Here is a 27078-nt window from a genome sequence, read left to right as displayed (position 1 = left end):
AGAGTAGATGATGAATTCTCATAAGAGGGAAGTATCCTACAAACTCTCATATAGTTTTTATATTAGTCTGATGTGACTGATTTAGGGTGTTATCTACTTATGTAAATAGTTCCTAAAAAAAAAAAAAAAATTCTCATCAATGTATCTAAAAATCATTTCTATGAATGTAAATGGGTTGAATAACAATGCAAAACGGAGAAATATTTTTTTCTGGTTAACAACCCAAAAAATGGATATTGCTTTTTTACAAGAAACACACTGTGAGGATAATAAAGTACAATTTAAGTGGGACAAAGAGTGGAATGGAAAAACCTATTGGGCAAATGGTAATTCATCATCACGGGGAGTTGCTATTTTCATAAGGAAAGGGTTAAATATTAAGATTATGGAAAGCCTTACAGATGTGAATGGAAGATTTATTTGTCTAAAGATTAAAATTGAAACTGAAGTTTTCTGGTTGACAAATGTGTATGCACCCAATGAAGAACAGGATAAAATAGACTTTTTCAAAAATATGAGTGAAAAACTTAGTGATGTACCTTTCAGTAATACCAAACATATAGTAGGTGGGGATTTTAATTGCGTACAAAATATAAAATCAGACAGGAAAAATTGCACCTCAATGACTGAGACAGGTCAGGATGAATTGAAAGAGCTGATCAAATCTATAGATGTTGAAGATATTTGGAGACGTAGGCACCCAGGAATTAAATCATACACTTTCAAAAGAGGCAGGAAACAATCCAGAATTGATTATTTTTTAACTAGTAAATCAATAGATTATTTAGTAACATATTCTAATATAGAGTTATGTCCCTTTACTGAGAATGACCATTATGGCTCACCGGTAATACTTTTTAACTTCAGTGAAGTAGAAATAGGAAAAGGATATTGGAAAATGAATTCAGAAGTAATTAAATCTGAAATATTCAAAGATTTGTTTAAAAACTTTTGGGAAAAATGGAAAGATAATATAAATGAGTATGAGAGTAAAATTCAATGGTGGGAATTAACTAAAATCAAAGTACAGGAATTAAGTATAATGAGCAGTCATATCATAAATAAACCCAAAAATCATATAAAAAAGTTAGAATCAAAATTAGTAGATATACACAGAAGAAAAGACACAGATAAGGAGTTTGATGAAACAGAATTGTTTAATATCTCAGCAGAAATTCAATCTTATTACAATAGTCTCGCAGAAGCAGCTAGAGTTCGATCAAGAGTGCAATGGTATGAGGAAGGTGAAAGATCTACTAATTACTTTTTTAATTTAGAAAAATCTAGGGCTCAAAATAAACAATGGACTACAGTGAAATGTGAAAACGGTCTCTACAGTTCAGATATAGAAAAAATTCTGGAGGAACAAGTTAAATTTTATCAGAAACTGTTTACTTCAGAGGGATGGAATGAACAGGAAGCAGAGAAGCTTTTAATGAATGTAGATGCAAGATTAACAGAAGCAGAAAAACTAGATTGTGATAAAATTCCTACTGAAGAAGAAATTTTAAAAGTCATTAAAACTCTGAAAAAAAGTAAGGCACCGGGGAGTGATGGGATAATTTCTGAATTCTATCAACTCTTTTGGCATATGATCAAAAAGCAACTGACTGAAGTAATAGTGGAAATTTTTAATTCTAAAGTTTTGTCTTCTTCCCAGTACAGAGGAATAATTAGATTAATGTATAAGCAAGGGGAGAGGGAAGATATATCAAACTGGCGACCGATCACCCTTCTTAACACTGATTATAAGATTATAGCCAAGTTAATAGCAGAAAGAATAAAACCATTACTACAAAATATTATACATAGCGATCAGAGAGGGTTTATTAAAGGCAGGAATATAGAAGAATCAATACGATTATTAACTGATATTGTCGATTACACAGATATGGAGCAGAAGGGAGGTATTATTATCTTCTTAGATCAACAAAAAGCGTTTGATAGAGTGGAATGGGGTTGGTTAGAAAAATGTCTAGAGAAGTTCAATTTTGGAAAATCAATGAGAGAATATATAAATATGACCTATAAATTTTCAAAAAGTTGTATTCTAACAAATGGACACTTGTCTAAATTCTTCAAAATATCTCGTTCAGTAAAACAAGGGTGCCCTTTAGCACCAATATTATATATTATTCAGGCAGAGGCAATGGCATGTTCAATAAGGAAAGATAATAATATAACTGGAATCGATCTACCAATAGTCAATGATGTAAAGTTACAAACTAAAATTAGCATGTTCGCGGACGACTCTCAACTATTTTTAAGTAAAGAAAATTGCATTAAATATCTTTTTAAAGTACTTGAATGCTACGAGAAAGCTTCAGGCGCACGTATCAATAAGAAGAAAACAAAAGGTATGTATATTGGTAGTTGGAAGCAACGACCTCCAAACTACATGGAGATATCATGGGTAACAGACAACATTAAAGTTCTAGGAATTTATATGGGGTACAATATAGATAAAAAACGGGTATGGGAAAATAAAATAAAAAAAATAGAAAGCATAATTAAAACATGGAGACCAAGACATTTGACACTAGAAGGAAAAACCCTTATAATTAAGTCACTGTTGTGTTCACAGTTGACATATGAATTAGCACAAAACACAATACTAAATGAATATAAGCGTAGAATAAATATATTAATCTATGAATTTCTGTGGGGAAGTAAAATAAACAAAGTTTCAAAAGAAGCTGTTTATCTAGAAAAGAAAGATGGAGGCTTGAACATGGTAGACCTAGATGTCATTATTGCAATAAACAGAATTAAATTAATATACCGTCTTATTCACTGTGATATCCAATCTTGGAACATAATTGGGAAAAATATGTTGCAAAAATATGATGCAGTATATCATGCAAATTATTTTTATGCAGATGTAGTAACATTAAGAATTTAGAAATTAGCAATATCTCAGAAATATATTTAGAAGGGCTGTTCTATTGGCAAAAGTTGCTGAGAACCACTTCTATTTCCACTTCAGATGATGTACTCAACCAGAACTTATTTGGAAACCACAATCTACTATTTAAAAACAGTCCTATATTTTATAAAGGGTGGGCAAGTAGTGGGATTACCAAGGTTCAAGATATTTGGGATACGGAACAGCATTACTTTATTACATCAGGAGAATTACTTAGAAAATTAAGATTAAAGAATAATTGGATATCAGAGTATACAACTATAAGAAAAGCCTTCTCTTTGGAATGGAAAAATATGCTACAAAATAACAATGGAAACAATAGAGCTAAATTCAAAATTACAGAAGATTTATATTTCATTTATGGTAAAAATTTGCTGGCACTAAATAAACTATTTAATAAAGCTATTAAAAATGTATTGTTTCAAACAGCAAATCAGATAAAATCTATTCAGAAATGGGATACAGACTACAATCTAGAGTGGAAAGCAGTTTGGCATTCATTAAACAGCAGTAGACTAGAAAAAAAAGTAAAAGATTTTCAGTGGAGAAGTATACACAGAATTATAACCACTGAACACAAATTGAAAGAAATGAAGAAATCAAATGGTCTTTGTAATTTTTGTAAGGAAGAACAAGAAACACAACATCTTTTTAGTGAGTGCAGATTGAGTGAAGAGGTATGGCTACCAATTGAAAGGTTATTGAATGAGTGTCTCTTTAATGTTTCAGTAGATTATCAGTATATTGTTTTTACTGATAAAGAAAGGATTTTTGGTATATCAGAATATCCAGAGAACATCAACAAACTCTGTAACATTGTAATTTTTCATTCTAAGTGGTTAATCTGGAAGGCCAGAAATTCAAAGAAATTTGAAAATGAAATACAAAATCCACTATCTCTAATTGGTAAGATAAGAAATGAGTTGAGAGACAGAATAGATATGATAATAAGGACAAATAGAGAAGATTTCAGATTCTATCAGTTGTTACATGCATTAAAAATACAGTTATAAATGTTTGTCAACTATGTTATATCCTAGGTGCTGATTCTGTTTCAGAGCAAATTAAATGTGTTTTTACACATGTGCCCTGAAGTAATGATATATGAAAATATATATATATATAAATCATATTTCTGTACCAGGTACTGAAATATTATGTGTAATAGGTATTATGATAAAGACAAGTGTTGTGAATGGGAAATACAAATATCTGTAATACATTGTACTGTATGAATTGCTAATGGAAATAAAAAAATTAGAGAGAAAAAAACTGTTACGGAATCTTCACACCGATAGTTATAATGGTCCGTATATCGTGCTGTAAAATCATACATTTTTCGTGGGACTCAGTTTTCACGATTTTTGAAAAATCTCTTTTTCGTGGACACTTGATTTTCATGGTTAATCATACCGCAATACGTTTTTTTTTATTTTATATTTTTCGTGTAAAATGTATCAGTTCGTGGATAAAAGATATCAACGCACACAGCGAAAATAAAAACTCACGTTGTGTAATTAAGATCTAGATCGGTAGATTGTTGACATTCCGACGCGTTTTATTGTTCTGCAGTGATTGATGAGGATCTGTGACTTTAAATAATCAAAGTTATGATAAATGAGATCAAAGTGACGTGTACGACAAAATGTCTGGCCCCGGTATAAACATCTCTGTACTGTATGATACCATTCTTCATCTATGCCAAATGATTTATGATCAATGTAAGTTTTTAATGATCGACTGTTAGAACAGTGTCATCAGTTTTATCGTTCGTCATAATTTTTTACGTGTTTTTCCTTTAAAGAGCCAGACCCACTCCGTTATAGATATTTTTTATATCCTATTGACTGGAAATGCTGTTGTATACTAATAGATAATATATAAATAAAGACTTTTATAAAGTCTCGAACTTGAAATTGAAGTGGTACCGTAGATATAGATGCCGGAATTAGTCTCATTAATCAACACCAGGATATGAATATTGATGAGGAAAATACACGAGATACGTTCAGAAGCGGTCAGAATCAAAACAAAAATGGAGGAAGAGGCGAGTAGTATGTCCATGTCACATCGCTTGTAAAGAGATTTTACCGATAAATGCAATCAATACTCTATATATCCTGTATGGAAATCATCTAACTTATGTATTGATCACATCTTTCAATGCTTAGATATGACACAAAAACGTGCAGATTAGGAGAAAAACTACGATTGATTGCAAAGAGGCCCTCAAATAGGGGCTACGATACGGTAGCGAACATCTAAAGTGAATATTCGATGACAAGAGTATTTATGAATAAGATTTTAGAGTGATACTACACCACAAACAGAGTGCGATACAGAGTATGAATCAGCCATCTTCCTTCTTTTCGCCTCAGAGTCCGTCAAAACACGTTTTCTTCCCCGCTTCCCTCGCACGCTTTCTGTCATGTTGGAAGACGGGAGATTTATTTACAGTTCTTTGCGCATGCGTCAGAGGGCAGGGCTTCCCGCATGATTATGAATTAGCACCGAGTCGTTTCGAATTCGTTTTTAAAATTATTTATTACGTTAGATTGGTAGCGATTTACTTTAAGATTGCGGTATTACCGGGTTAGTCAGAACTTTTGCTACCCGAGAAAAATATAAAATCATGATTTTTTAAAAATAGAATAATATCGGTCGAGGAGTGGGTCTGGCTCTTTAAATAACAAGTGATTTGTTGGTGGTATGTTTTACATCGAGGATAATTTTGTTTTGTATAAGCACTTATTTAAAATATTGTTTATCTATGTCCTTCCTTCCTTCATCCCTTCCTTTCTTTCTTTGTGTCAAACGTTTCTTTCTTTAATAGCTGGTTTTGTTCCTTCCTTCTTTACTTCCTCCTATCTTCCTTCCTTCCTTCTTTCCTCCCTCTCTTCCTTCATTCCCATCTTCCTTCCTTCCTCCCTCCCTCCCTCTCATTCTTCCTTCCTGCCTGCCTTACTTCCTTCCTTCCTTCTTTCCTCCCTTCCTTCCTTCCTTCCTTCCTTCCTTCCTTCCTTCCTTCCTTCCTTCCTTCCTTCCTTCCTTCCTTCCTTCCTTCCTTCCTTTTCATTCCAACCTTCCTTCCTTCCTTCATTCCTTCATTCCTTCATTCCTTCCTTAATTCCTTATTTCCTCCCTCCCTCCCTCCCTTCCTTCTTCCTTCCTTCCTTCCTTCCTTCCTTCCTTCCTTCCATCCATCATTCCTTCATTCCTTCCTTCCTTCATTTATGTCAAATATTTCTTTGTTTTGTATCTTAATTTCTGTCTTTACTTATTTATCCTCTCTTCCTTCAATCCTTCCTTCCTTCCTTCATTTCTTCCCTCCGTTCTTCCTTTGTTCTCTCTCTGTATTTTATTGTTTCTTTCCTTCTTTTCTATTTTTTCTTCCTACTTCCTTCCTTCCTTCATTTCTTTCAGTCAAACTTTCTTTAATTGTTTGTTTTGTGTTGTTACCTTCTTCATTCTTTCTTTTTTTTCTTTTCCCTGATAAGAAATACCTAATGATAATGATATTTGATTCTTCCTAAACGTAATTGTTTTACTGGTAGTAGATTGAATACGTAGACCTGACTCAACCTGTATACAGGACTGAATAGTTGCATTAAAATCATCAAACGTCTATTAATAAGCTGTTTGCATGCGTAGAGTTGAACATACTTTGAATGTCAGTTAACTCCGTCTAATGCATGTACACGGAACTAGCTGCTCAAACAATCAAGCATGGTCAGCTTCCTTTCCTTAATTCTATTCATTTTAAAAACCTGACATAATAAAAGCCATTTTCCCGACAGTAGCATGAAATTTAAAAACTCATTGAAAAGGCGAGTTATTTTTGTTTAATTTGTTTAACATAATATCAGTATAATTTTTTCTGTTATTTTTCTTTAAGCTGACAAGTTCTCCCAGCTTTACAAACCACATCAACACGTCATCTTATGAGTGATATGGGGAGGATGTATACAAGGCATACCATCAGTTCACATATTCATAGCTTCAGTATGGATGTATTAAACCTCTTAATGATTGTACTCTTCGTGTTAGGTAAGTACATAATTTCATCTGATAATGTTGTGTTCATAAACATATTTAATTAATCATAATTGATTTCCAAATTATGATTTGAAGAAAAATGAGCTATTTTTAGTGTTACTACAATACTAACAGCACGTGCGTTTACGATAAATTTATTGAATCAAGTCACAAACCACAATTGTTTTTGTTCTTCTGAGAAAATCTAGCGTACGTAAATCACGATATTTATTGAATTGTTGAGGTATTGAATCTCCTCAAATTATCGACCTATCTTTCAATTAATTTTGAAAGTCTGTAGTCGCCTCCTAGTTATCAAAATATAGCCCCTTAGTATCTACAGTCCTAGAAGGGCAGTAAAGCTACATGATACAGTTAAACTCTACTGTGACCAAATTCTAAATTTGTATTGAAAAGTGCTATTAACTGTGCCACTTTCTATATAACAATGAAAAAAATATAAGAAAGATTATGTTTATTTGATATTCAAGAACATGTTACATTTGTCTGTCTTAGTTTTTACGAAAATTACGCAATGATATAACTGATGAGGGTGTAGTGAAGTTGATGGTAGAAACATAATCATATATCACCTTGTTTTGTTGTTAAGATTTTCACTTTGTTTGATTTTCACCTTGTTTGGTTGATAAGACTTTCACCTTGTTTGGTTGATAAGATTTTCACTTCGTTTGGTTGATAAGATTTTCACCTTGCTTGGTTGATAAGACTTTCACCTTGCTTGGTTGATAAGACTTTCACCTTGTTTGGTTGATAAGATTTTCACCTTGTTTGGTTGATAAGACTTTCACCTTGTTTGGTTGATAAGACTTTCACATTGATTGGTTGATAAGACTTTCACCTTGTTTGATTTTCACCTTGTTTGGTTGATAAGATTTTCACCTTGTTTTATTTTAACCTTCCTTGGTTGATAAGACTTTCACCTTGTTTGGTTGATAAGGCTTTCACCTTGTTTGGTTGATAAGACTTTCACCTTGTTTGGTTGATAAGATTTTCACTTCGTTTGGTTGATAAGATTTTCACCTTGTTTTATTTTAACCTTCCTTGGTTGATAAGACTTTCACCTTGTTTGGTTGATAAGATTTTCACCTTGTTTGGTTGATAAGACTTTCACCTTGTTTGGTTGATAAGACTTTCACATTGATTGGTTGATAAGACTTTCACCTTGTTTGATTTTCACCTTGTTTGGTTGATAAGATTTTCACCTTGTTTTATTTTAACCTTCCTTGGTTGATAAGACTTTCACCTTGTTTGGTTGATAAGGCTTTCACCTTGTTTGGTTGATAAGACTTTCACCTTGTTTGGTTGATAAGATTTTCACCTTGTTTGGTTGATAAGACTTTCACCTTGTTTGGTTGATAAGACTTTCAACTTGTTTGGTTGATAAGACTTTCACCTTGTTTGGTTGATAAGACTTTCACCTTGTTTGGTTGATAAGATTTTCACCTTGTTTGGTTGATAAGGCTTTCACCTTGTTTGGTTGATAAGACTTTCACCTTGTTTGGTTGATAAGACTTTCAACTTGTTTGGTTGAAAGACTTAATTCACCTTGTTTGGTTATAAACTTTCACCTTGTTTAATTTTCACTTTGTTTGGTTGAACCAAGATTTTCACCTTGTAGATTTGGACATTGAAGTTGGGGTTTGTCCACTTTCTGATCTAGATTTGACATAGAAGTTGGGGTTTGTCCACTTTCTTATATAGATTTGGACATTGAAGTTGGGGTTTGTGGTCTTTCTGATCTAGATTTGGACATTGAAGTTGGTGTTTGTGGTCTTTCTGATATAGATTTGGACATTTGATATATAGACATTGAAGTTGGGGTTTGTGCACTTTCCTATATAGATTTGGACATTGAAGTTGGGGTTTGTGGTCTTTCTTATCTAGATTTGGACATTGAAGTTGGGGTTTGTGGTCTTTCTGATCTAGATTTGGACATTGAAGTTGGGGTTTGTGGTCTTTCTGATCTAGATTTGGACATTGAAGTTGGGGTTTGTGCACTTTCTTATATAGATTTGGACATTGAAGTTGGGGTTTGTCCACTTTCTGATATAGATTTGGACATTGAAGTTGGGGTTTGTGCTCTAATCCAGATTTGGACATTGAAGTTGGGGTTTGTGGTCTTTCTGATCTAGATTTGGACATTGAAGTTGGGGTTTGTGGTCTTTCTGATCTAGATTTGGACATTGAAGTTGTGGTTTGTGCTCTAATCCAGATTTGGACATTGAAGTTGGGGTTTGTGCACTTTCTTATATAGATTTGGACATTGAAGTTGGGGTTTGTGGTCTTTCTGATCTAGATTTGGACATTGAAGTTGGGGTTTGTGCTCTTTCTGATCTAGATTTGGACATTGAAGTTGGGGTTGGTGCTCTTTCTGGTCTAGATTTGGACATTGAAGTTGGGGTTTGTGGTCTTTCTGATCTAGATTTGGACATTGAAGTTGGGGTTTGTGCTCTTTCTGATCTAGATTTGGACATTGAAGTTGGGGTTTGTGCACTTTCTGATCTAGATTTGGACATTGAAGTTGGGGTTTGTGGTCTTTCTGATCTAGATTTGGACATTGAAGTTGGGGTTTGTGGTCTTTCTGATCTAGATTTGGACATTGAAGTTGGGGTTTGTGGTCTTTCTGATCTAGATTTGGACATTGAAGTTGGGGTTTCTGCTCTTTCTGATCAAGATTTGGACATTGAAGTTGGGGTTTGTGGTCTTTCTCATCTAGATTTGGACATTGAAGTTGGGGTTTGTGGTCTTTCTGATCTAGATTTGGACATTGAAGTTCGGGTTTGTGGTGTTTCTGATCTAGATTTGGACATTGAAGTTGGGGTTTGTGCTCTTTCTGATCTAGATTTGGACATTGAAGTTGGGGTTTGTGCTCTTTCTGATCTAGATTTGGACATTGAAGTTGGGGTTTGTGCTCTTTCTGATCTAGATTTGGACATTGAAGTTGGGGTTTGTGCTCTTTCTGATCTAGATTTGGACATTGAAGTTGGGGTTTGTGGTCCTTCTGATCTAGATTTGGACATTGAAGTTGGGGTTTGTGGTCTTTCTGATCTAGATTTGGACATTGAAGTTGGGGTTTGTGGTCTTTCTGATCTAGATTTGGACATTGAAGTTGGGGTTTGTGCACTTTCTGATCTAGATTTGGACATTGAAGTTGGGGTTTGTGGTCTTTCTGATCTAGATTTGGACATTGAAGTTGGGGTTTGTGGTCTTTCTGATCTAGATTTGGACATTGAAGTTGGGTTTTGTGGTCATTCTGATCTAGATATGGACATTGAAGTTGGGGTTTGTGGTCTTTCTGATCTAGATTTGGACATTGAAGTTGGGGTTGGTGCTCTTTCTGATATAGATTTGGACATTCTGATCTAGATTTGGACATTGAAGTTGGGGTTTGTCCACTTTCTAATATAGATTTGGACATTGAAGTTGGGGTTTGTGGTCTTTCTGATCTAGATTTGGACATTGAAGTTGGGGTTTGTGGTCTTTCTTCTAGATTTGGACATTGAAATGGGGTTGGACATTGACATTGAAGTTGGGGTTTGTGCACTTTCTGATCTAGATTTGGACATTGAAGTTGGGGTTTGTGCTTTCTTCTAGATTTGGACATTGAAGTTGGGGTTTGTGCACTTTTGGACATTGAAGTTGGGGTTTGTGGTCTTTCTGATCTAGATTTGGACATTGAGGTTGGGGTTTGTGGTCTTTCTGATCTAGATTTGGACATTGAAGTTGTGGTTTGTGCTCTAATCCAGATTTGGACATTGAGGTTGGGGTTTGTGGTCTTTCTGATCTAGATTTGGACATTGAAGTTGGGGTTTGTGGTCTTTCTGATCTAGATTTGGACATTGAAGTTGGGGTTGGTGCCCTTTCTGATATAGATTTGGACATTGAAGTTGTGGTTTGTGCTCTAATCCAGATTTGGACATTGAAGTTGGGGTTTGTGCACTTTCTGATCTAGATTTGGACATTGAAGTTGGGGTTTGTGCTCTTTCTGATCTAGATTTGGACATTGAAGTTGGGGTTTGTGGTCTTTCTGATCTAGATTTGGACATTGAAGTTGGGGTTTGTGGTCTTTCTGATCTAGATTTGGACATTGAAGTTGGGGTTTGTGGCCTTTCTGATCTAGATTTGGACATTGAAGTTGGGGTTGGTGCTCTTTCTAATCTAGATTTGGACATTGAAGTTGGGGTTTGTGGTCTTTCTGATCTAGATTTGGACATTGAAGTTGGGGTTTGTGCTCTTTCTGATCTAGATTTGGACATTGAAGTTGGGGTTTGTGGTCTTTCTCATCTAGATTTGGACATTGAAGTTCGGGTTTGTTATCTTCCTGATCTAGATTTGGACATTGAAGTTGTGGTTTGTGGTCTTTCTGGTCTAGATTTGGACATTGAAGTTGGGGTTTGTGGTCTTTCTGATCTAGATTTGGACATTGAAGTTGGGGTTTGTGCACTTTCTGATATAGATTTGGACATTGAAGTTGGGGTTTGTGCACTTTCTGATCTAGATTTGGACATTGAAGTTGGGGTTTGTGGTCTTTCTGATCTAGATTTGGACATTGAAGTTGGGGTTTGTGGTCTTTCTGATCTAGATTTGGACATTGAAGAAGTTGTGGTTTGTGCTCTAATCCAGATTTGGACATTGAAGTTGGGGTTTGTGCACTTTCTGATCTAGATTTGGACATTGAAGTTGGGGTTTGTGGTCTTTCTGATCTAGATTTGGACATTGAAGTTGGGGTTTGTGGTCTTTCTGATCTAGATTTGGACATTGAAGTTGGGGTTTGTGGTCTTTCTGATCTAGATTTGGACATTGAAGTTGGGGTTTGTGGTCTTTCTGATCTAGATTTGGACATTGAAGTTGGGGTTTGTGGTCTTTCTGATCTAGATTTGGACATTGAAGTTGGGGTTTGTGGTCTTTCTGATGTAGATTTGGACATTGAAGTTGTGGTTTGTGCTCTAATCCAGATATAGACATTGAAGTTGGGGTTTGTGCACTTTCTTATATAGATTTGGACATTGAAGTTGGGGTTTGTCCACTTTCTGATATAGATTTGGACATTGAAGTTGGGGTTTGTGGTCTTTCTGATCTAGATTTGGACATTGAAGTTGGGGTTTGTGGTCTTTCTGATCTAGATTTGGACATTGAAGTTGGGGTTTGTGCACTTTCTTATATAGATTTGGACATTGAAGTTGGGGTTTGTGGTCTTTCTGATCTAGATTTGGACATTGAAGTTGGGGTTTGTGGTCTTTCTGATCTAGATTTGGACATTGAAGTTGGGGTTTGTGCACTTTCTGATCTAGATTTGGACATTGAAGTTGGGGTTTGTGCACTTTCTTATATAGATTTGGACATTGAAGTTGGGGTTTGTGCACTTTCTGATCTAGATTTGGACATTGAAGTTGGGGTTTGTGGTCTTTCTGATCTAGATTTGGACATTGAAGTTGGGGTTTGTGCACTTTCTGATCTAGATTTGGACATTGAAGTTGGGGTTTGTGCACTTTCTGATCTAGATTTGGACATTGAAGTTGGGGTTTGTGCTCTTTCTGATCTAGATTTGGACATTGAAGTTGGGGTTTGTCCACTTTCTAATCTAGATTTGGACATTGAAGTTGGGGTTTGTGTCTTTCTGATCTAGATTTGGACATTGAAGTTGGGGTTTGTGCACTTTCTGATCTAGATTTGGACATTGAAGTTGGGGTTTGTGGTCTTTCTGATCTAGATTTGGACATTGAAGTTGGGGTTTGTGGTCTTTCTGATCTAGATTTGGACATTGAAGTTGGGGTTTGTGGTCTTTCTGATCTAGATTTGGACATTGAAGTTGGGGTTTGTGGTCTTTCTGATCTAGATTTGGACATTGAAGTTGTGGTTTGTGCTCTAATCCAGATTTGGACATTGAAGTTGGGGTTTGTGGTCTTTCTGATCTAGATTTGGACATTGAAGTTGGGGTTTGTGGTCTTTCTGATCTAGATTTGGACATTGAAGTTGGGGTTTGTGGTCTTTCTGATCTAGATTTGGACATTGAAGTTGGGGTTTGTGGTCTTTCTGATCTAGATTTGGACATTGAAGTTGGGGTTTGTGGTCTTTCTGATCTAGATTTGGACATTGAAGTTGGGGTTTGTGGTCTTTCTGATCTAGATTTGGACATTGAAGTTGGGGTTTGTGTCTTTCTGATCTAGATTTGGACATTGAAGTTGGGGTTTGTGCACTTTCTGATCTAGATTTGGACATTGAAGTTGGGGTTTGTGGTCTTTCTGGATTGGGGTTTGTGGTCTAGATTTGGACATTGAAGTTGGGGTTTGTGGTCTTTCTGATCTAGATTTGGACATTGAAGTTGGGGTTTGTGGTCTTTCTGATCTAGATTTGGACATTGAAGTTGGGGTTTGTGGTCTTTCTGATCTAGATTTGGACATTGAAGTTGGGGTTTGTGCTCTTTCTGATCTAGATTTGGACATTGAAGTTGGGGTTTGTGGACTTTCTTATATAGATTTGGACATTGAAGTTGGGGTTGGTGCTCTTTCTGATCTAGATTTGGACATTGAAGTTGGGGTTTGTGCTCTTTCTGATCTAGATTTGGACATTGAAGTTGGGGTTTGTGGTCTTTCTGATCTAGATTTGGACATTGAAGTTGGGGTTTGTGCACTTTCTTATATAGATTTGGACATTGAAGTTGGGGTTGGTGCTCTTTCTGATCTAGATTTGGACATTGAAGTTGGGGTTTGTGCTCTCATCTAGATTTGGACATTGAAGTTGGGGTTTGTGCACTTTCTTATATAGATTTGGACATTGAAGTTGGGGTTTGTGCTCTTTCTGATCTAGATTTGGACATTGAAGTTGGGGTTTGTACATTGAAGTTGGACATTGAAGTTGTTTGTGCTCTTTCTGATCTAGATTTGGACATTGAAGTTGGGGTTTGTGCACTTTCTGATCTAGATTTGGACATTGAAGTTGGGGTTTGTGGTCTTTCTGATCTAGATTTGGACATTGAAGTTGGGGTTTGTGGTCTTTCTGATCTAGATTTGGACATTGAAGTTGGGGTTTGTGGACATTGAAGTTGGGGTTTGTGCACTTTCTGATCTAGATTTGGACATTGAAGTTGGGGTTTGTGCACTTTCTGATCTAGATTTGGACATTGAAGTTGGGGTTTGTTGTCTTTCTGATCTAGATTTGGACATTGAAGTTGGGGTTTGTGGTCTTTCTGATCTAGATTTGGACATTGAAGTTGGGGTTTGTGGTCTTTCTGATCTAGATTTGGACATTGAAGTTGGGGTTTGTGGTCTTTCTGATCTAGATTTGGACATTGAAGTTGGGGTTTGTGCTTTCTGATCTAGATTTGGACATTGAAGTTGGGGTTTGTGGTCTTTCTGATCTAGATTTGGACATTGAAGTTGGGGTTTGTGGTCTTTCTGATCTAGATTTGGACATTGAAGTTGGGGTTTGTGGTCTTTCTGATCTAGATTTGGACATTGAAGTTGGGGTTTGTGGTCTTTCTGATCTAGATTTGGACATTGAAGTTGGGGTTTGTGGTCTTTCTGATCTAGATTTGGACATTGAAGTTGGGGTTTGTGGTCTTTCTGATCTAGATTTGGACATTGAAGTTGGGGTTTGTGGTCTTTCTGATCTAGATTTGGACATTGAAGTTGTGGTTTGTGCACTTTCTGATCTAGATTTGGACATTGAAGTTGGGGTTTGTGCACTTTCTTATCTAGATTTGGACATTGAAGTTGGGGTTTGTGGTCTTTCTGATCTAGATTTGGACATTGAAGTTGGGGTTTGTGGTCTTTCTGATCTAGATTTGGACATTGAAGTTGGGGTTTGTGGTCTTTCTGATCTAGATTTGGACATTGAAGTTGGGGTTTGTGGTCTTTCTGATCTAGATTTGGACATTGAAGTTGGGGTTTGTGCACTTTCTGATCTAGATTTGGACATTGAAGTTGGGGTTTGTGCTCTTTCTGATCTAGATTTGGACATTGAAGTTGGGGTTTGTGCTCTTTCTGATCTAGATTTGGACATTGAAGTTGGGGTTTGTGCACTTTCTGATCTAGATTTGGACATTGAAGTTGGGGTTTGTGGTCTTTCTGATCTAGATTTGGACATTGAAGTTGGGGTTTGTGGTCTTTCTGATCTAGATTTGGACATTGAAGTTGGGGTTTGTGGTCTTTCTGATCTAGATTTGGACATTGAAGTTGGGGTTTGTGCTCTTTCTGATCTAGATTTGGACATTGAAGTTGGGGTTTGTGGTCTTTCTGATCTAGATTTGGACATTGAAGTTGGGGTTTGTGCTCTTTCTGATCTAGATTTGGACATTGAAGTTGGGGTTTGTGGTCTTTCTGATCTAGATTTGGACATTGAAGTTGGGGTTTGTGCTCTAATCCAGATTTGGACATTGAAGTTGGGGTTTGTGCTCTTTCTGATCTAGATTTGGACATTGAAGTTGGGGTTTGTGGTCTTTCTGATCTAGATTTGGACATTGAAGTTGGGGTTTGTGCTCTTTCTGATCTAGATTTGGACATTGAAGTTGGGGTTTGTGCTCTTTCTGATCTAGATTTGGACATTGAAGTTGGGGTTTGTGCTCTTTCTGATCTAGATTTGGACATTGAAGTTGGGGTTTGTGCACTTTCTGATCTAGATTTGGACATTGAAGTTGGGGTTTGTGCTCTTTCTGATCTAGATTTGGACATTGAAGTTGGGGTTTGTGGTCTTTCTGATCTAGATTTGGACATTGAAGTTGTGGTTTGTGCTCTTTCTGATCTAGGTTTGGACATTGAAGTTCGGGTTTGTGGTCTTTCTGATCTAGATTTGGACATTGAAGTTGGGGTTTGTGCTCTTTCTGATCTAGATTTGGACATTGAAGTTGGGGTTTGTGCTCTTTCTGATCTAGATTTGGACATTGAAGTTGGGGTTTGTGGTCTTTCTGATCTAGATTTGGACATTGAAGTTGGGGTTTGTGGTCTTTCTGATCTAGATTTGGACATTGAAGTTGCGGTTTGTGCACTTTCTGGTCTAGATTTGGACATGGAAGTTGGGGTTTGTGTTCTCTCTGATCTAGATTTGGACATTGAAGTTGGGGTTTGTGGCCTTTCTGATCTAGATTTGGACATTGAAGTTGGGGTTGGTGCTCTTTCTGATCTAGATTTGGACATTCTGATGTAGATTTGGACATTGAAGTTGGGGTTTGTGCTCTTTCTGATCTAGATTTGGACATTGAAGTTGGGGTTTGTGGTCTTTCTGATCTAGATTTGGACATTGAAGTTGGGGTTTGTGCTCTTTCTGATCTAGATTTGGACATTGAAGTTGGGGTTTGTCCACTTTCTAATATAGATTTGGACATTGAAGTTGAGGTTTGTACTTTCTGATCTAGATTTGATTATTTAACCAATACCTAATAATGGTAGCCAAAATACTTATATTTTGATCTTAGTGGTAAAACGAACGAAACGTGTGAGGAAAATTGGAAGAGATGTCGACAATGATGCACGACCTGGAGACTCTGTATCCATCTCATTTACATCAAATTAATTGATCTTTACATACAAGGACATTAGGTAGACGAAACAGTTATTAAAATACACCTGGCGAGATGCACAAACACCACAATAAAATAGATAAAAAATATTTTCTGATTTGTAAAATCATCGAGAAATGCGCATATTTTGTTACAAGTAATAATAGGATTTTCAAATTACTAGTGCAGATCAAATATTTTCTGATTTGTTAAATCGTCAAGAAATACGCATATTTTGCCACAAGTAATAAGAGGATATTAAATCAAAATGGGCCAGAGTGACTTTCTGTAATATACATTTGTAGATACGGATGTTAATGTACTGGAATACAATCTTAAACGAAAATTACGTGTTTTATTTTAAACGTTAGATATTCTATAAATCCATCATACATACAGACAGAGCTAAGTAAGATTTTTCACAGTGGAAAGCTTAATTATCACTTAATTGTTCTCTAAGCATAAAGATTTTGATTTTATTTTCCTGTTATGAATTTTCCATTTCTTTATAACACTGTAATATTTTCCCAGGTTTTTTTTATTGTGAAGTCGCTGTTTAAGATAAAGGTCGATCGCTAATAAAGACACGTACATCACCAAGCGCCGACAGATATAGGGTGATAGTCTATCTATAGATTTTAAGTTGGAATGAAGGCATTTTGATTCATCGCTTTTACATGCGTATATCGTCTATGTAGCATGCGACACTTACTCTTCCGGATCACCTGTTCTTATACTCCTTGACCTTTTCAGGTTTCCGATTATAATTTTTTTTTATAGTTTGATCAGTTTTATTGAATTTCAGTTTAAAATATGTTGACATGTCGATATATTTTTTTCATTGGTTACTGATATTCAGGTTTTGCAGCATTATATGTCATTATATGTCATTATATGTCATTTATGTCATTTATGTCATTTATGTCATTATATGTCATTATATGTCATTATATGTCATTTATGTCATTATATGTCATTATATGTCATTATATGTCATTATATGTCATTTATGTCATTATATGTCATTTATGTCATTATATGTCATTATATGTCATTATATGTCATTATATGTCATTTATGTCATTGTATGTCATTATATGTCATTTATGTCATTATATGTCATTATATGTCATTATATGTCATTATATGTCATTTATGTCATTATATGTCATTTATGTCATTTATGTCATTTATGTCATTATATGTCATTATATGTCATTTATGTCATTATATGTCATTATATGTCATTTATGTCATTATATGTCATTATATGTCATTATATGTCATTTATGTCATTATATGTCATTATATGTCATTTATGTCACGGATTCGTGACACTTCATTGTAAAATGGAATCCGGAATCCGTTATGTGTTTTTTCTAAATTTACCTGACATATGTTTTATGAATATCAATTTGCATTTGACCCATGTTTACATAAGTATATAAAAATATAGTGTTCTATCATTCAAGCCTTATCATTAATATATCAGTTTCGTTAATTTTAAATGTCAAAATGTATTTCGTTTCGTAATACTTCAATGTAACGATTTGATAAGACTTATGGAACTTGGTATCAAACGTCATAAACATACAGACAGATATTGGGATCGATTTAATGACAACATACGTTTTACTTCACACAAAGTATCCTAATTGTTGAGTGTGAATTATATCATGATTACGACAAGAATTAGTCCCACTATCTCCAACGACTATAAAAGCCCTCTTCTTACTTATACAAATATACACATTAGTCAGAGAATTAATTTATCGATTTGTTTTCATAATACAAAAATATTTATGATATATGAATGTTCTAACTGATACAAACAACCGTGAATAGTAATTAATTGGACTGTTTCTGAATAGAATTATTCTGGAAGTCACTTTAAATGGAGGCCAGGCCGGACAATCACTACTGTAACCAGGTAACAACAGTGTGTGTAGTCGTACCCACTACTGTAACCAGGTAACAACCGTGTGAACAGTCGTACCCACTACTGTAACCAGGTAACAACAGTGTGTGTAGTCGTACTCACTACTGTAACCAGGTAACAACCGTGTGAACAGTCGTACGCACTACTGTAACCAGGTAACAACCGTGTGAACAGTCGTACTCACTACTGTAACCAGGTAACAACAGTGTGTTTAGTCGTACTCACTACTGTAACCAGGTAACAACAGTGTGTTTAGTCGTACTCACTACTGTAACCAGGTAACAACAGTGTGTTTAGTCGTACTCACTACTGTAACCAGGTAACAACAGTGTGTGTAGTCGTACTCACTACTGTAACCAGGTAACAACAGTGTGTTTAGTCGTACTCACTACTGTAACCAGGTAACAACAGTGTGTGTAGTCGTACTCACTACTGTAACCAGGTAACAACAGTGTGTGCAGTCGTACCCACTACTGTAACCAGGTAACAACAGTGTGTTTAGTCGTACTCACTACTGTAACCAGGTAACAACAGTGTGTGTAGTCGTACTCACTACTGTAACCAGGTAACAACAGTGTGTGTAGTCGTACTCACTACTGTAACCAGGTAACAACAGTGTGAACAGTCGTACTCACTACTGTAACCAGGTAACAACAGTGTGTGTAGTCGTACCCACTACTGTAACCAGGTAACAACAGTGTGTGTAGTCGTACTCACTACTGTAACCAGGTAACAACAGTGTGTGCAGTCGTACTCACTACTGTAACCAGGTAACAACAGTGTGTGCAGTCGTACTCACTACTGTAACCACTGTAAGTGATAAAAATTATCAATTACAGTTCCTGTTTCCCTAGATTTTCAAAACTGACTTCACAGTATCCATATCGATAGCATATGTCTGCGACAATGATTTCTCTCGAAAATCAACCACAACTGGGCCCCACGATCTCATGGTATTCAACTAATTTGAAAACGATTTACGGTCATTATAATGGTGTTTTTGAGTAAATTTCTGTTATTCTAATGAGATCGTGTTTGTTGTTCGTTCGTATAAATATTGGTTCCATTGTCGTTTGGTAACGTGATATTACATATATAAGTTAACAATATTTCAAGATGGCTGTCATCGATGAAGCAGAACACGCTTACCCTTCCGAAACAAAATGTCTTTTTCTAAAATCTCCCCTAGTTTCATCCATATGGATTTGAATTTAGATTCTGTAGGTATGTCGGTATAACTTTTCAATATTGTAAATCAATTTGTAGAAACTGAATATCATTATCTTTAGCACAAAGCAACGTATACTGCATGATGAATTATCATTTCTTCATTTGGTACAAAACTGATTAAATCTGAGGTTATTGCGTGCAATATAAACATCCGTGAATATTCATATAGATTACTGTTTCCTAAAACATCCTGGGTCAGCGACTGTAAGGCTGATTGCATAAAAAAAACACATTTCAGCCCCTTACGTGTTACCGAATAGGTAAATGGTCTTTCTAAAAATAGAACAGAACGAATTCAGGAAAAGTTATGTTAATTTGAAAATAGCAACAATGTTTCCATGACGACAACTGGAGCTGGATAGTTAAATGTAAACTGAGATTTACATTGTACACAGTGATCAAGAAAAGAAAATCTATATTTAGGTACAGAATAGCCAAATAATGAATTAAACTGCATCATACAGCTGTTTCGTCTTTCTGGGACCTAAGGGCCTAAAGTTTAAATCTAGGAAGTTTGTGAACACAAAAAAAGTGTATACAGATGACGAAATAAATTGGAAACGTACATTGTTATTCAAGGTCGATGTTTGACCTTTTTTAAGGGGAGGGGGGATGAAGACTTTCCAATTTTCCATAAAATTATGAGAGCAGCATAAAAACACAAATTAGCAAAAAAATGATAATGTGGATTTGATTTCAGATTCTTTAGTGGTTGTAGACGTCATTAAATTATGTATGATTTCTTCTTCAATGAAAGAAACATTTTCATTCGCTATTTCTATGTTATCGCCCCCAAAAAATTAAACAAAAATCAGCGTGATTCTGTAAAGTCACGAGGAGTTGCGCGGTTTATGAAATGATCATAGAGTCGATTATAAATGTTGGGAAAAAATACATTCCGATTGAAGTTTGTAAGCGTTGACTTCAATATTTTCATAAAACAATTAACGTAGCCTTGACAACACCTGTTTATACTTTATCATTTATTTATCTATTTATAATATTTATTTTATTTTATTATTTTTTATTTTTTATTATCCTTGATATAAACTGCATTTATATGATGGATTTGTTGAACCTTTTTTTCAGAATTTAATTTTCAAAATACTGTGATATCTTGTATATATGTGTGCGTGTGTGTGTGTGTGTGTGGGTGGGTGGGTGTGAGTGTGTTTGTGTGTGTGTGTGTGTGATTTTAAAAAAATCATTTCTACTTATGAATTTTGGTTTTGTGTTTGATGTGTTAAATGCTAACCACGAAATGAGTTATATTGAATGACACAGCTCGTTTAAGGTCGCTGATGCCAAGGGCAGGAATTTTAATGTGCTCTCTAGATATATCGTTATGTACTATGATTTGAGTGCTATTTGCATATCTAAGTCATTTAAGTGCTTGAAATGTTGTTCGAATATTTGAATAACATTTACATCCAACAAAAAGTGATATATGGTCGTTATTATCAAACTGTTCAGAATTTATTTAACCTTTACAAAATAAATATTCGAAAGGTTTAAATTCCAGTAAATGCCTTCAAAATTCCATTATATGGCTTTAAAATCTCAGTAAATGACTTTAAGATTTCAGTAAATGGCTTTTAAATTTCAGTAAATGTCTTAAATTTCAGTAAGTGTCTAAAATTTCAGTAAATGGCTTAAAACTTTCATTGCGTGAAATATTGGTTTTTACAAAACAAAATTGAGATATCTAGTAATATGTGACAGATGCACTTCAATGAAGAGTAGATTTACTAGGTTTTTTCCCTTAGTACTCCGATTTGCAAGACTATCGTTACTTATAAGATTTGAGTGATTTTCTCATTGATGGGATCTTTCGAACAATGCTTTATGTAAAATTGTTTCATGTTGTAGGAAGCCAAGGTGCCGTGATTCCATCAGACAAACCAACCGAAAATCCCGACATTGCAAGTCCAGCAGTCAACACGCCATCTGAAGCGCCGTCAGAAAACACAGCAGCTGCCAGTCCACCAGTCAACACGCCATCTGAAGGGCCGTCAGAAAACACAGCAGCTGCCAGTCCACCAGTCAACACGCCATCTGAAGGGCCGTCAGATAACAAAGCAGCTGCAAGTCCAGCAGTCAACACGCCATCTGAAGGGCCGTCAGAAAACACAGCAGCTGCCAGTCCACCAGTCAACACGCCATCTGAAGGGCCTTCAGAAAACACAGCAGCTGCCAGTCCACCAGTCAACACGCCATCTGAAGGGCCGTCAGATAACAAAGCAGCTGCAAGTCCACCAGTCAACACGCCATCTGACGGGCCGTCAGAAAACACAGCAGCTGCCAGTCCACCAGTCAACACGCCATCTGAAGGGCCTTCAGAAAACACAGCAGCTGCCAGTCCACCAGTCAACACGCCATCTGAAGGGCCGTCAGAAAACAAAGCAGCTGCCAGTCCACCAGTCAACACGCCATCTGAAGGGCCTTCAGAAAACACAGCAGCTGCCAGTCCACCAGTCAACACCCCATCTGAAGGGCCGTCAGAAAACAAAGCAGCTGCCAGTCCACCAGTCAACACGCCATCTGAAGGGCCGTCAGAAAACACAGCAGCAGCCAGTCCACCAGTCAACACGCCATCTGAAGGGCCGTCAGAAAACACAGCAGCTGCAAGTCCACCAGTCAACACGCCATCTGAAGGGCCGTCAGAAAACAAAGCAGCTGCAAGTCCACCAGTCAACACGCCATCTGAAGGGCCGTCAGAAAACAAAGCAGCTGCCAGTCCACCAGTCAACACGCCATCTGAAGGGCCGTCAGAAAACACAGCAGCTGCCAGTCCACCAGTCAACACGCCATCTGAAGGGCCGTCAGAAAACACAGCAGCTGCCAGTCCACCAGTCAACACGCCATCTGAAGGGCCGTCAGAAAACACAGCAGCTGCCAGTCCACCAGTCAACACGCCATCTGAAGGGCCGTCAGAAAACAAAGCAGCTGCCAGTCCACCAGTCAACACGCCATCTGAAGGGCCGTCAGAAAACACAGCAGCTGATAATCCACAAAAAAACGCACCATCAGACACCGAAAATGTTGAAATTCAAACAGCGAATGAAAAGTCCCAGTCTACACAGAGTATCAGACCAAAGTCAACAACAAATGAAATGGGAGATAACCCAAACGCAACACCCCAATCTGGACCTCATGTAAAGGTTACTTCAACCAAAACAGAAACGAAGAAGAAACCACCAACAAAAGCTGGGCGTAAGAACAAGAAAGATAAAACCAACAAGATATTGGCCAGACTATCAAAACAAAGTATGGAACGATTAAAGAAGCTGATCCTGTCAAAAACAATGACGAATGAAAACCTAGGTACACTCATCCTTACTACGTACGTGAAAAAGGCAAAAGAAGCCGGGACAGTGAGGGAACATATTAATGGCCGAACTAGGTTGCAGCGGTATCAAATGGACAAACTTCAAAAATTAAATGTGGATTCCATTGAAAAACTTTTATTTGACAAGAAACGGTTCTCTGAACGAATACGTGAAAAGGCATTGAATGTGTACTTGAAATTACATCTTCCTTCAAGATCTGATACAAAGAGTAAAAAAACTGATAAAATTATCGAAACATCTAAGAGCACAACAGGAAGTGTTAAAGTAGGAGATAATGTTGCACCATGGTCACAGGCGAATGAAGATTCGAAGTTCCCAATGCAAACACATGCCAAACCGCACAAGCCTACGTTAACAGAAAACGAGCCTGTTGTAAAACCTGCCGTTAAAAATGACCAAGAAGAAAAAATCTCCACAAGCCCGGCGGTTAAAACGACGTCAAACGTCCCTGCAAAATCTCCCACTGATAAAGTCAAGCCTACTCCAGCTAAGCCCCCTAAAAACGTTAAAGTAGGAGATAATGTTGCACCATGGTCACAGGCGAATGAAGATTCAAAGTTCCCAATGCAAACACATGCCAAACCGCACAAGCCTACGTTAACAGAAAACGAGCCTGTTGTAAAACCTGCTGTTAAAAATGACCAAGAAGAAAAAATCTCCACAAGCCCGGCGGTTAAAACGACGTCAAACGTCCCTGCAAAATCTCCCACTGATAAAGTCAAGCCTACTCCAGCTAAGCCCCCTAAAAACGTTAAAGTAGGAGATAATGTTGCACCATGGTCACAGGCGAATGAAGATTCAAAGTTCCCAATGCAAACACATGCCAAACCGCACAAGCCTACGTTAACAGAAAACGAGCCTGTTGTAAAACCTGCTGTTAAAAATGACCAAGAAGAAAAAATCTCCACAAGCCCGGCGGTTAAAACGACGTCAAACGTCCCTGCAAAATCTCCCACTGATAAAGTCAAGCCTACTCCAGCTAAGCCCCCTAAAAACGTTAAAACAGGAGATAATGTTGCACCATGGTCACAGGCGAATGAAGATTCGAAGTTCCCAATGCAAACACATGCCAAACCGCACAAGCCTACGTTATCAGAAAACGAGCCTGTTGTAAAACCTGCCGTTAAAACTGACCAAGAAGAAAAAATCTCCACAAGCCCGGCGGTTAAAACGACGTCAAACGTCCCTGCAAAATCTCCCACTGATAAAGTCAAGCCTACTCCAGCTAAGCCCCCTAAAAACGTTAAAGTAGGAGATAATGTTGCACCATGGTCACAGGCGAATGAAGATTCGAAGTTCCCAATGCAAACACATGCCAAACCGCACAAGCCTACGTTATCAGATTTATTAGGTGAACAAGCTGCTGTGCAATCAACCGTTGAAAAGGACCCGGAAGTGAAACCTGCTGAGGTCACCGCAAAACAATCTACCGAAAAAGATAAGAAAAATTCTGTTGATGCCGATGGTAGCGTAAAGGTTGGAGGGAACGTGGCCCAGTGGTCACAAACAAATGAAGATTCTATTTCTCCTGTGCAAACACATGCCAAGCCTCATACGCCAACTTTAACAGATTTGCCGAATAAAGAGACAACAGAGGGCGTTGCTGATAAAGCTACCGAGCAAGAAATATTAACAACAGATAAAAAAACAAATTCACCAGAAGGCAGAACCGAGGAAAAACAAATGTCTTTCCCCACACCTATAGACCAACAGTTGGCCTTAGATGCTGAGACGGGTAACAATCAACATGCTGGCCAACCAGAAGAGTCATCGCCATTTTTAAGGACATCTTCAATAGTGTCATCTGGTGATCACGTGCAACCGAAAGCGACATCTTCCGGAAGGATCATCAGCGAGAGGGACATTAGGGCTGTCGTGTCGTCCTTTTTCTAGTAAAGTGAAATGTTGTGTTTTATAAGAGATTTTATTAAAGTGAAATGACATTACCGTAACATTTAAACGATCAAACTTTGTTTCATAAAATAAACAAAAATAAAATAAAATACATTTCAAATTCAAATTAAAGTTCCAAACTAAGATGCAATAATCATTACACAGAGAAAAAGACCCACTAGAGAAACTTAATGATATGGTGAAGTCGAAGCTTTCATCTCCAATTATTATCTTTTCATTTCAAATATCTGTACCTCTTCATCCAATCTAAAACACGTCAACGTAAGATAACCAAAATTTCTCTGAAATGTTTTTCGTTTAGTAATATTTCATTGTACATGTAGTCACATCCCATATTCATAAAAAAGTATCTCGAAATGTTATTCATTGCTGACCATGAAATATTCATACCTCGATATAACGATATTTGTAAATCATCAAACTTTCAAATCTCGATCTTTTCTACCACTTAAATGTTCCAGCCCGATATAACAATCTTTGCTAACTATGAAAAAATCAAACCACGATATTACGAGCTCTGTTAACCATTAAACATTCATTCTCAATATAACGATCTTTGTCGATCATGATACAGGCAAACCCCGATATAACGATCTTTGTCGATCATGACACAGGCGAACCCCGATATAACGATCTTTGTCGATCATGATACAGACGAAACCCGATATAAAGATTTTTGTCGATCATGATACAGACGAACCCCGATATAACGATCTTTGTCGATCATGATACAGACGAACCCCGATATGACGATCTTTGTCGATCACTGTACAGTCGAACCTCGATATAAAGATCTTTGTCGATCACTGTACAGTCGAACCTCGATATAAAGATCTTTGTCGATCACTGTACAGTCGAACCTCGATATAAAGATCTTTGTCGATCACTGTACAGTCGAACCTCGATATAAAGATCTTTGTCGATCACTGTACAGTCGAACCTCGATATAACGATCTTTGTCAACCATCAAATTTTTAAAACCCCGATATCGTAACCTTTGTAAATCAATATACTGTCAAACCTCAATATATATCGATCGTTGCTAACCATTAACTCTTCCAAACCCGATATAACATTTTTTTATTAATATTATAACCTCGACATAACGAGCTTTATTAACCATAAACTATTCAAGCCTCGACATAACGACCTTTGTTAACCGACAAACATTCAAACCCTGATATAACGAGCTTTGTTAACCATAAAACATTCAAACCTCGACATAACGAACTTTGTTAACCATAAAACATTCAAACCTCGACATAACGAACTTTGTTAACCATAAAACATTCAAACCTCGACATAACGAACTTTGTTAACCATAAAACATTCAAACCTCGATATCACGACCTTTGTTAACCATCAAACATTTAAACCTTGATATAACGAGCTTTGTTTACCATAAAACATTCAAACCTCGACATAACGAACTTTGTTAACCATAAAACATTCAAACCTCGACATAACGACCTTTGTTAACCGACAAATATTCAAACCCTGATATAACGAGCTTTGTTTACCATAAAACATTCAAACCTCGACATAACGAACTTTGTTAACCATAAAACATTCAAACCTCGATATCACGACCTTTGTTAACCATCAAACATTTAAACCTTGATATAACGAGCTTTGTTCATCATTCAGAGTCGTACTTCATCTTTCCTAACTCATGTAGTTCATTGGTCGGTTGGTTGATTTCACTCCTTCACTAGCTATTTCTAAGTTATTTTCTCACCAAAAAAGTCGCTGATCTGCCGACATTATTTCAGTGTAAAATCGATTTAATTCTTCGTGAATTGTTAAAAGCCAAAAACATTTATGACTTAACTATCAAAAATTTGAGAATTCAGTCAGTATGTATCCAGAGAAAATGTTTTATATCTGAACCCTTGGATTCCGAAGTTGTATACAATCAGAAAGCCACTTTTAGTGGGAGACGCTTGTTTAGATCATGGTCGGAGTTATACGTTTGATGCTTATTTATATGCGTCAGTCAAGTACGGAAACTGCCGAATACTAATTCTCACAATCAATCAAGCAAGTTTATCTGAACTATCACGAAAACTGCCGAATACTAATTCTCACAATCAATCAAGCAAGTTTATCTGAACTATCACGGAAACTGCCGAATACTAATTCTCACAATCAATCAAGCAAGTTTATCTGA

At 36.6% G+C, this 27078-nt stretch overlaps 1 protein-coding gene across 1 annotated transcript; it reads left to right on the top strand.

The window, feature by feature from the left end:
• The first annotated feature begins 1042 nt into the window (after positions 1-1042).
• On the top strand, positions 1043-24887 carry LOC132562098 (protein piccolo-like). Its single transcript, XM_060226830.1, has 4 exons — positions 1043-1535; positions 1890-1958; positions 2301-2357; positions 21514-24887. Exons 1-4 carry the CDS (start codon positions 1043-1045, stop codon positions 24885-24887), a joined length of 3993 nt encoding a protein of 1330 aa, XP_060082813.1.
• The last annotated feature ends 2191 nt before the right edge of the window (positions 24888-27078 follow it).

This window comes from Ylistrum balloti, unplaced genomic scaffold, assembly GCF_031769215.1.
Source record: "Ylistrum balloti isolate Yb309-2 unplaced genomic scaffold, AGI_CSIRO_Ybal_v1 Utg369670, whole genome shotgun sequence".
Taxonomy (NCBI): domain Eukaryota; kingdom Metazoa; phylum Mollusca; class Bivalvia; order Pectinida; family Pectinidae; genus Ylistrum; species Ylistrum balloti.
This window is presented reverse-complemented; position numbering and strand designations above follow the sequence as displayed.